Source organism: Electrona antarctica, assembly GCF_951216825.1.
Source record: "Electrona antarctica genome assembly, chromosome: 4".
Classification (NCBI taxonomy): domain Eukaryota; kingdom Metazoa; phylum Chordata; class Actinopteri; order Myctophiformes; family Myctophidae; genus Electrona; species Electrona antarctica.
In genome coordinates, this window is record NC_136809.1 from 45,327,218 (window position 1) to 45,338,908 (window position 11,691).

At 42.1% G+C, this 11,691-nt stretch overlaps 1 protein-coding gene across 1 annotated transcript; it reads right to left on the minus strand.

Moving 5' to 3' along the window:
• Window positions 1-993: 993 nt before the first annotated feature.
• On the minus strand, window positions 994-11,672 carry polr1e (RNA polymerase I subunit E). Its single transcript, XM_079500244.1, has 12 exons — window positions 11,524-11,672; window positions 10,204-10,307; window positions 9,996-10,057; window positions 9,434-9,519; window positions 9,190-9,245; window positions 7,568-7,712; window positions 5,496-5,606; window positions 5,085-5,178; window positions 3,973-4,103; window positions 3,798-3,879; window positions 2,534-2,665; window positions 994-1,848 (listed from the first exon to the last, which is right to left on the minus strand). The coding sequence occupies exons 1-12, from the start codon at window positions 11,585-11,587 to the stop codon at window positions 1,683-1,685; spliced, it is 1,233 nt and encodes a 410-aa protein (XP_079356370.1). The 5' UTR covers window positions 11,588-11,672; the 3' UTR covers window positions 994-1,682.
• Between the last annotated feature and the right edge of the window lie 19 nt (window positions 11,673-11,691).

Here is an 11,691-nt window from a genome sequence, read left to right on the forward strand (position 1 = left end):
TGAAGTTCCATGTTACTACTGTAAATAACCATTAACAATTTACCTGTTAGCACGTAACCTTTTTAAAATGTTTGATATATGATAAATCAGGTGTGCACACGGGTTGACTCAACTGGTAATAGCCAGTTATGAATACATTTAATGTCATATCTTTTTCGAATCATATTTAAATGTGCTGTGATGTCATTGTCTACATATAATGTGCCTATGTTACCCACCTACGCTAGATGTTTTAAACAATCTTCAAATGGTTATACACAGCATGTTACATACATAACTGTTTATGGAGCACATTACCAGACTAGCTGGCCACTGCCACCGACACCAAGAACTCCCGGCCAAAAAGCTTGTACTGTGGGAGCCAACACACGGGCATCGATCGAAAGGACGTCCCACACCTACCTATGTGGACGTACTAAAGAAAGATGCTGGTGCAGAAAGCACAAATGAGCTGGCCAGATGTATGGAGAACTGAGATGCGTAGAGAGAACATTACAGTAGTGTCTGTTTACATTATTTGACACATGAGCTCAACACAGACTTCGGTCTCCTTACAATTTCTGCTTAAGAACAAAATAAAATGTTAAAGGTTTGGATGCTAGGAAAGTAGCAATTTAATCATGCAATCAGTTTATTTGAAGGAAATTACATACCTTCCCATATTACATGAATGTACCATAAGTCTGATATGGTGTGGAAATGCAACCATTCTTTTCTTTATTTACCTTGGGGAGTTTGCCAAGCATGAATGTGCCTTTTCAGCAATGCCCTGCCTCAAATGAACACACATTAAAACCTGGGAGCTGCCCAGCGTACAACCACAGCTGTAATGTACAGTTATAGTTGGCCACTGAGCAGCTCCACTGGAGCAGTTCAGGGTTCAGCCCTACTCTTTAAGCCACCGCTGCCTCAAGTTTGTACAGTTTGGTAATGTTTGTATTCATTAAAGCCACCATGTGGGAGGGGACAAAGAAAATTTAACAAAAAGAACAATACCTTTTGTGCTGAAACTTTATTCTGAGATAGTCAGCTGTTGAAGGTGTGTGTATTTGTACATACAAAATACAATTTAATGTTTCAGTTTCCACAATTCAGTCCATGTTTTTTCATTACAGTGATGAAAGATTTTCTTGCGTTTGCTCCTTGTTAACGCAGTTAGCGTTGTAACACTGAGGAAGGCGGACGTGAAACACATCCATTCTTTTCGGTAGACTGCGGCTGCAGTTCATCAGCATTATTAAACTCCAAACGTCTTCAGAGTGTAACTGCAGACATGCTCAGTCACATGCAAATATCTCAATATAACTAGCATGATAAATTATTTCATTATTAGTGCACTGTAGTGACCATCAGTTAAAATGGTTCCAGACATATAAACCAACATCAACATTGTGTACCTATTCTTGTGCTGTGAAGCAAGGACCCTATATTAAATGTAGCCATTTTTTTAAAGATATTTTTGGGGCTTTTGTTGCCTTTATTGATAGATCATGTACAGTAGGTTGACAGGAAATGGGGAGAGAGATGGGGGGGGAGACACGCAGCAAAGGTCGTCCAGAATAAATTCATTTCTGGAATCCTCATTCATTCGTTTTTGTTGTGCAACTATGTGCATCTAACGTTAACAATGCATATACATCTATTTATCACTCCCAATATTTTTTCATCACTCCTCTCCATCTCTAACGCATTTTCTTGCGTTTCCTCCTGTCAACAATCGGGTCATATTTGACCAGTGGAAGAATAAGGGACGCGTGTTTGTGGTCATCCTTCAGCTCTGTCTCGTCAGTCTTTCCCCGGGCAGACTTACTCAGGGTCAGTCCCATTAACTTGGCCATATCCATTATCCTAAAAGAGAAAACATCAGTCAGTTACAGTGACAACTTCATGTTTGATTATCTTATGTTGTGTGACAGGGTTTCATAGGAATTAAATTCTTACTAAACAGTATCCATCATAGTGTGTGTGTGTGTGTGTGTGTGTGGGGGGGGGGGGGGGTAGGTGTTCATTATTTTCAGTGCCGCTAATGGCACTCTAGGGCAGTGGTTCCCACACTTTTTCATGTCAAGTTCCCCCAAATTGACACTAATTAGCCGCGGACCCCCCATTTGAAAATATATGCCAGGGACCCCCCATGAGAGAAGATTTGTACTGCTACAGTGATTCTCAACTCATTTAATTTCAAGGACCCCCAGTTTGACATGTATTAGTCTACGGACTTTCTATCTCTGGGACCCCCAATTTATATTGTAAAATCAATGTTAATTTAAGATGTAAGAGTGTACAAATGGAACCAAATGGACCCGTTAGGGGGACCCCTGGGGGTCCCCGGACCCCACTTTGGGAACCACTGCTCTAGGGAATGTCAAACATTACAGATGAAGATACTGTATATCGAAAGCCACTGGATGGATTGTCCTGGAGTTTGCTGGACCTTCATGTACCCCAGAAAATTAATCATACTTAGTTTGGTGATTCCAATGCACTACCATTTGCTGATATTGAACTTAAGTCTTTTTTATTTTTTACTCACTTAGCCTCAGTGACCCCCAGGTCACGGTAGAGCAGTGTGAGGTTCACGGTCATGTGACCCATATGCAGCAGCAGAGCCATACAGTAGGCTGCCACTTTCAGCCGCATGGTCGATGATACCATGTTCTGGACCCTGAGTAACACACATCCCAAACACATGTTAAAGAGATAAACAACCATGTTCTGGACCCTGAGTAACACACATCCCAAACACATGTTAAAGAGATAAACAACCATGTTCTGGACCCTGAGTAACACACATCCCAAACACATGTTAAAGAGATAAACAACCATGTTCTGGACCCTGAGTAACACACACCCCAAACACATGTTAAAGAGATAAACAACCATGTTCTGGACCCTGAGTAACCCACACCCCAAACACATGTTAAAGAGATAAACAACCATGTTCTGGACCCTGAGTAACACACATCCCAAACACATGTTAAAGAGATAAACAACCATGTTCTGGACCCCGAGTAACACACACCCCAAACACATGTTAAAGAGATAAACAACCATGTTCTGGACCCTGAGTAACACACATCCCAAACACATGTTAAAGAGATAAACAACCATGTTCTGGACCCTGAGTAACACACACCCCAAACACATGTTAAAGAGATAAACAACCATGTTCTGGACCCTGAGTAACACACACCCCAAACACATGTTAAAGATATAAACAACCATGTTCTGGACCCTGAGTAACACACATCCCAAACACATGTTAAAGAGATAAACAACCATGTTCTGGACCCTGAGTAACACACATCCCAAACACATGTTAAAGAGATAAACAACCATGTTCTGGACCCTGAGTAACACACACCCCAAACACATGTTAAAGATATAAACAACCATGTTCTGGACCCTGAGTAACACACATCCCAAACACATGTTAAAGAGATAAACAACCATGTTCTGGACCCCGAGTAACACACATCCCAAACACATGTTAAAGATATAACCAACCATGTTCTGGACCCCGAGTAACACACATCCCAAACACATGTTAAAGAGATAAACAGGCAGTGATCCATGCAAGGAAGTATCACTTCAACAGGCCCACATTCCAAGCCAGACAAAATGGTATTTGATGAAGAACCAAAGAAACGTGTGCAACAGTACATTCTAATTACTATGTGTTGCACACAACTGAAAGCACAAAACTTCCATACCTGCCATTTCTGAATGTTTCCACAGTGAACAGTACGTTCTAATTACATGTGTTGCACACAACTGAAAGCACAAAACTTCCATACCTGCCATTTCTGAATGTTTCCACAGTGAACGTATCCATCAGTTTCATCCGGATGATTCTAGGGCAGCCATCCTCCTGTCCGACTGAAAAGATGTAAAACAGTGGCTCTTTTAGCTGAGTGACAAAGGCACTATTCAATAAAAAATTCCAAACATGTATTTCTCTGAGCTACTCACACTTGCGAGAGATGTGATGTTCTCGTACCAATCTGAGCATCAGATTGAGGTAATAGGCACAACGTGCACCTTTCTCTCTAGCTTCAGCCGCAGAAGGCAAAATCTCCAACTGCCTCACCACACACAAACTCCTGGGACAAGAACAAATCATTAAGCACTTGAACCTGGTGTCCATATTGTAGGCATAGAGTCCAAGAGAAAGGACGCACATCCAAAACCTTTTCAGGTGGTTGCATGCCTACATATTGCAGGCATTTAAAACATTTGAAATATTTTTGCCCTTCCTAATGTGTACAATCAAGTAGTAGTAGTTTTTTAAATCTAGTTTTATGTTATTTAATTGTTATTATAATTATTACTATATTCTTCCCTTTTTTTTGTCAATGGTGGTTGGTGCTGGGGTCTGGGGGGTAGGATTTTAAAAATGAGGCAAGGGGGCAAGCCACTGATTGTAGTTGGCAAAGAATTTGAATTAATATATGTGCATTTGTTTGTATGCCTGTACCTGTCCCTTTCATCTTAAAATGAAATAAAAATGTATTTAAAAAAAAAAAAAGTAGTAGTAGATGAAAGCCTAGGCTGATTTTGGAGTTTGTTTTCCAGTTCAGGTAAAAACCTACAGCAGGATGAACACGAAAGATTGCATACTGTACTTGCATAGCAACACAGGTGGAGGTAAGCAAATGAATAATGGGTGTTAGGTGATGTGCATTGACAAATCTGTCGACTACCGTCTATGCTTGCACACTGGCACACCCATGGCTTTGTCTGGGCATACCTAAATCTATAACCTATGAGTTTCATTAGCTGTAGTTGTGTTGCTTACTAGCCACATTTCTATTCTTCTGTAGTTGTTACAAACTACAAACTCAGCCTAAGGCACAGTCACATTAAAAAAAAAATGTTTTTGTTTCATAAAAATCCACCATAGACATTTCGTGAAAAGAAGTGTCAGAGTTTGGAAGCGCTCGTTTTCAATGACGGAAATTAGAAACAGGTGGTATGAGGGTGAGGGATTGTTGAGCTAATTTCCAATGCTCCATGCTGCTCAATGTGCATACTCTCTCTGTATGGGTAATTGAGGCGTCAGCAAACATTCATGTGTTTCCTACCCTTCCCGTCTCATCTTCTGCAGCTCCTCTGGGCTAAGTGAAGCAATCTTGGAACCTGCCTCTTCCAAAGCCCCATATTCAACTGGAGTAAGAACTGGGGACTAGGATAAGGACAGAGACACAAAAAGGATGGCTTGATGTGTCCCCTTGGTGACCCACACAAGCTTGCGCGTCCGCGTCCACACGCACGCACGCACACACACACACACACACACACACACACACACACACACACACACACACACACACACACACACACACACACACACACACACACACACACACACACACACACACACACACACACACACACACACACACACACACACACACACACACACACACACACACACACACACACACACACACACACACACACACACACACACACACACACACACAAAAAGATACGGTCATCGAACAGGTAGACATTCTCTGGTTTATCTGCATCTCTGTGGCATGGAGGAAGGTAAATATCGATATCTTCCCGGGACTCCGTCTGTGCGACCTCCTGCTGCAAGGCTAAATGTCAAGGAGAGAAGACAAGACAACGCAGGGTGGTTAACACATTGGATCCCTAGGACAGGTATACTCGTCCTATAAATTAATTACACTGGGTACTCATGACGAGCAGGCTCGTCTTAAGGCGTTTGATATCGCTATAAGATTGCCTCGCTGTGGAGCGCCCGCTGGCCTAGTGGTCCAGGCGCATGCCACATATCTATAGGCTCTGGCCTGACAGCGTGTCGTGTGTTCGAGTCCCGTTCATAACGACCTTTGCTGCATGTCTCTCTCTCCCTCTTTCCTGTCATTCTTCACTTATCTAGAAAAGCCAAAAAAATCTAAAAACAAGAAATGATGACATTTGTCATATTATTACCAGCAGCTTTTATATTTGCGGCGGTGGTTGTCCACAGTAAAAATAAATAGCAGATCTACAAGCTCCCAACGTGTGAAGATATGAATAGGATGCAGTGTGAGCTTGTAGATAGGCTATTTTAACTATTTTATGTATTTTTGATTATTATATATTTTGTAAATGAATGGTTTTGGTCATACAAGGTTTTCACCTGACAGCAATATATCAGTCAGTTTGACCAGATTGCATTCAAATTGGCTACTAATATGATTATGAGGTTTCCACTTGACAGCACTCACGCAGTTGGTTTGATTGACACCCGAACACATTGACATGTCAATGTTTCCTAAAACGAGAGTCGAAAATTTTGTAGAGTTATGGGTCCATTTGCAGGCTTGGCAGGTCTAAAGAAGTCCCGCGGTAGCCTGCGTGGGGGTCCGCGGGTAGAGGCTACGGGCTGTGGAGGTCCCCGAGGAGTTCGGCGCGGGGCGGAGGGGGTCCGCGGTAGTATGCGTGGGAGTTCGCGAGTACAGTCACTGAGACTCAAATGTGTTACTGTCTGTTACCCATTAAATCAGCGAGTCTGCTGCCACGTTTTAGCGGCGCTCCGCTGTTATTTGCCCCCTCTGGGACAGGTTGAAACCAGTGCGATCATGGCTAATGCCTGGGAAGGTGCATCACAGTGCGTCGCATTGGAAATGGCCAATGCGAACTGTGTAATCGTAATACCTAGGCACAAACCAACTATTGTCGAAGAACAATATTGATGTAACTAAGAGATTCGCTGAGTGAGCTATATTTTATATACAGAGATTTAGAAGGAATAAGCAAAAGCGGGATACGGCAATTCCTCCTCCTCCGTCCGCTGTGTCTCCTGCATGAGTAGGCGAGAGTCGAGATGACACTTTGTGGAGTGGGCGGTGGCTTCCTGGCGTGCGTGCGTGCGTGCGTGTGTGTGTGTGTGTGTGCCAATGGAGAGGGGCTGCAATGTTGCCAGGTCCGCAAATTATAAGCGAGTTGGAGTAACCAGGCAAGCAACTGTGAGGGCCAAATCAAGTGTGGCTGGAAATATGCGGACTTGGCAACCCACTCTTCAGCAACTAGCGGTGTGAACTAGCGGTGTCAGTCTACCGGTCGCACGTTTCCCATGAAAACATTAACCAGCCGCTTTAGCAAGCTGCTGGTAAAAAAAATGAGAAAAAGATTGCCTCGCTGTGTTTCATTTTTGGAACCGCTCCGGTTGCTATGCACGGTTGCCAGGGCCCCGCCCGCACCGTTTTAGTTTCTCCATAGCCATTAGCTTCTGTTTTAGCCACGGCCTTTGAACACTCTTTTCTCTGAAACTACGCCGTTCCGTGGTTTTGAACTAATCTGCAATGTTCGGAGGTAATTTCTGATTATCTGGTGATCGTGATTGGAACATTGGCGTTTTCTAGAGCAAGGATTGGCATTATTTTAGCTCAGTAGCATTAACACAAATGCTTTAGCATCCAAGATGGAAGCCAAAACCGGACAAGAGTCATAGTGGAATAGCCTGAAATCACCCAAGCACCACCAATTTCGTCCACCAGATGGCACTCAATGTGTTAAAATACAACCATTTCAGAAGAGCCAATATAATTACCTTCCAAGCCCTTCTGGTCAATGACACTGCTGGCAGCCTTGGCCACTGCCTGCTGCAGGGTCTCACTGCCCACCTGATTTAGTCTGCGGGAGCTCAGTGCTCGTTTCTGCTTGTTGGTACCAAAGGCCTCAATCAGAGAGTCCACCTGAGGAAGAGAGCACACAGCAGATTCATATATGACTGAGGATTGCATTGATAAATGTCATATAGAGCATAACTTGGCATCATATTCAATACAGTACCATTGGTACTGTAGTTGTTGGTAGAATGAGACGCTAATATACAAAGCTTAATGGGGTCATCCCTATGTTCCCCAGGTTCTATGTTCCCCACTTACCTTAGGGTTTAGGGTTAGCGTTATAGGTTTCTGGTTTAAGGACTTCAGTGTTTTGTACTATACAATTGTATATAAGTACAGAACAAAGAATGTTTGTTTTTGCCATCTTTGTTGAAGAGTCTGAGCAATTATGTTTTAGTTTATTTTATGCCAGTTAATTTTTAGTTGGCTAAGACTAGATAGTTTAAGTAGCCTAGGCAGGCCTAAAGTTCAATGGATTGTTCAAAGACTGAGCTTAAATCAGAATTTGCTACTAAAAGTAACACTAAGACTAAGTTGCTAAAATACTTTTAGTCTCACTAGAATTACTAAAATTACTAGGTTAGGTTTCTGGTTTAGGTTTATTCTAAGTGGGGAACAAATAACGTTTTTGCATGGTGGGGAACATAGAACCTGGGGAACATAGGTACGCTCCCAGCTTAATCTCTTGAGCCTAATTATTTGTTGTACAAATAGCACTGATTTACAAGCTCAAAGTCCGTTGCAATGTGATGCGTTCTGCTCGATCTGATATGAGAGATGAGAACATGAAATGTCAAAATGTAGCGTGCTGAAGCAACGACTCAAAGAATTAGGATAGAGTTGCTCCGTTGGAGCTGTGGTGCCTGCCCTCCACAGCTGGGGGTTCGAAACCACTGCAGTGCATCCGGCTTTGTCGAGTGTCTGTACTAACACAATTGGCCCATGTTCGGGGAAAGGAAAGCCGGACAGGGAGGGTGATATTTGACACTGGATATACTCCAACCGGCAGGGAGTGTTGGGCGGGAGGAGTAGGACAGAGAGGGGCTCAATGTCTTCACAGTGAGGGCACCTTACTGGCAGGTTAGTTCATAGGATACAACAACAGTGACAACACACAAATGTGTGGGGGGAGGAACTAATTGGCTAAATTTGGGAGAAAAGGAAGCAAAAACTAAAATCCTTTAATTTTCACATGTGTAGTATATGCTATCAGTAGTCTCAGTTAAGGTGGCCTTACACTAGCCGATTTTTTTAAATCTGAAATCTGATAGCACCACACACACTACAGGATAATCGGAGCGGGGCAGAGCAAATATCAAACATTCTTGATGTTGATCGGGCCGATCCCGATCACGCTTTGAGCGGCTCCGAGCAGATCGATTGAGTCGGGCACCCCCCGAGCGTCAAAAAATGCCCGATTATCGGCTAGTGTAAGGCCACCTTTAATGTCTCATGTGTCCTTATTACACTATTCCCAACCGAGTAGGCCGGCGCCTAATAGGCCAATGTTAATATCATCATAAGAAAATAAAAATCAATGCACCTTCTCTCTGTAGCTCTGACTGTTTGTCTTGGAAGTGTCAGTCTCTGTTGTCTCCCCTGGAAAGAAAACAAACAATTAATTAATAACACAAGATTGACATTCAACCTAAAGCAATTAATGCAACTGATTGAACAAGAGTTATTATCACTATTAGCTGTACAAATAATGCATGGACATTTTTGAATGCAGCCTTGTGTGCCGTCATGGACTGAGGTGTGGCCAATCTCTGCTGGTGGTATTTTACCTGGTATTACAGGTTGCATATTGAAGAGCTGAGCAGTGTGCACCTCCATATTCATGGTCTCTTTGTTTAGCACCCCTACATAATACCTATGTAGATGACAAATAAAAAAAAAAAACATAATAACCACACAGCAAACTTGAGAATGAATCCAAGATCATTTTAGCATTTTTGTGATCCCATTTTTGTAACCCCTGTGTCAATTATCTAATGTGATCCTGGGCTCTACACACCCTCCGCCAACCTAGTCCCCATATATGGGGGACATGGGGAGAGCAACGGACTTGAACTCATGCTTCCTTCATGCCTGAGTGTCCAAGTTGCTCCTTTACACCTGACAGGGGGGAGTTTCCCTGGTTGGACATAGCGCGTGGAAGGAACACGTTATTCCAACCAGTAATCCAGTTTAGAGACCAGGATTACTGCATGTTTTTTGTGCGGGTACCTACCCTAGGGGACACGGGGAGAACATGCAAACTGGATACTAAGATGATTTTTTTAAAGTTATGTTAAACAAGCTGGTGTGTTTCAAAAGACAATTCAGTATTATACAAAATAAACTTACTTGCAAAGATTGCTTTTTGCAAAGTTATTTCCGACATATGATAGTCTGTCTGATTCTGCAACCTAGAGTGAGATGTACAAACAGAAGAAATACATGAATAGTAATACATAAATATGTAAAAGCTCTCATACTTTAATAAAAAATATCATTACATAAAGACATAATGCTGCTGCGTTTCAAGACAGTATACATTTTGTGCATTTCTCACCAGCATGCGTCTGCTCTGTTTCCTTGGGTTTTTATCATCAATGTTCTTATAATAGGTGAAATCCAGCTGGTCTTCATTTTTCAGGTTTCCGTTAGAAAACTGAACTTTAAATTTAAAAGAACAAGTTGTCAGTGATGAGCAACATACTGAACATAGCCCTCATAGAATGGCTGACACTCCATACATACTGTGTGGTTTGTTGCTGGCCGGAGTATTTTAAGCACACCTGTCAATTTGTGTGTCACAAAAGGTAGCCTACTTTGTGCTGCTGTAAATGAATGCTGCAGTGTCCAGTCCACATGGATATATTTTACTATACACGTGACTTTATTTAAGGGACTAAATTCATTTCGCTCCTATGCCACCAAAATGTGGAACGCCCTACCAACAGTCATTAAGACATGCAAATCCCGACTCCTTTAAAACCACTCTCAAAGGGCACCTACGGACGGCTGCAATTCGAAACTGGCCACCAATCTGAATCCGGCCCCACCCACCCCCTTTCCCCCTCACTGTATATGTTTTTTTCCCCCTTTTTACCTATAGCAGTGCATACTGTATATTTGTATGTCTCTAAATGTTATGATGAATTGAACATGGTAAACCCGCAAACAAGTGTAATGCTTTATGGTGTCGTAAACAGTCTTGTATTGAGTTGTGCTTGAAATGTACTGTAATTCTCCAAAAGTGTTAATAAATTCTTCAATCAATCAATCATTGTTAAGTGTTTGTTCAATAACAGCTGTTATTGAACAAACAGACAGAACAATCTGGTCTCTCTGTCTCTCCACTCCTTTAATAAACATAAAATATATGTACATATCTTCAACCAATCAGGAGGAGAGAGTACCCATTTATCAATTTAATGTGTTCCACTTGTTTTGTTTTGTGTGCTCATTTCTTTGTCATCACTTCCAATTGCACTTATTTATCATACATATGCCCTGTGTAAGTTCTATCCTGATTGGATAAAACTGGTATCCCAACCTGAAAATGTGTTTTCTGTTTACCAAAGAGCTGGAGATACTACTGTTACTGAACAAACGAGACAAGGCTATTTAACACTTATTTTACCAACAAAACATCACTTATTTACTCTAACTACACCTTTCATTGAGGTACAATTCCAAACATTTAAGCAGAAGACAGCAAACTATTAACTCAACTAACCTCGCCTACCCAGTACAGTACCCACGTGTGCAATGTGCATTACTGCAACTCTACAGAAGAAACATGCCAACGAATCGCCTCCATTCATCATGATATCAAATACACGCAATTGTGATTGACTCTCAGAATTCACAAATGTGTAATATTTACCTATAACCGCTTTGTCGGTTTCTTTATCCACATCACAACACACCACTGTACAAGTAGCAGCCATGACTGCTTAGTTAGAACTACAAGATTCTCTCTGGTCTGGTGTTGCACAAAACTCTGTGACCCATCCATAGAAATGGCCCTATGGAAATGGCCCATTGACATCTT

Excerpts from the sequence above, each read along its gene's own strand:
- polr1e (XM_079500244.1), bottom strand. The coding sequence starts at position 11,587 with ATGGCTGCTACTTGTACAGTGGTGTGTTGTGATGTGGATAAAGAAACC. Across the intron at positions 10,308-11,523 it reads AACCGACAAAGCGGTTATAG|TTCAGTTTTCTAACGGAAAC; the intron begins GTAAATATTACA and ends TTAAATTTAAAG. Across the intron at positions 9,520-9,995 it reads GCAAAAAGCAATCTTTGCAA|GTATTATGTAGGGGTGCTAA; the intron begins GTAAGTTTATTT and ends TCATCTACATAG.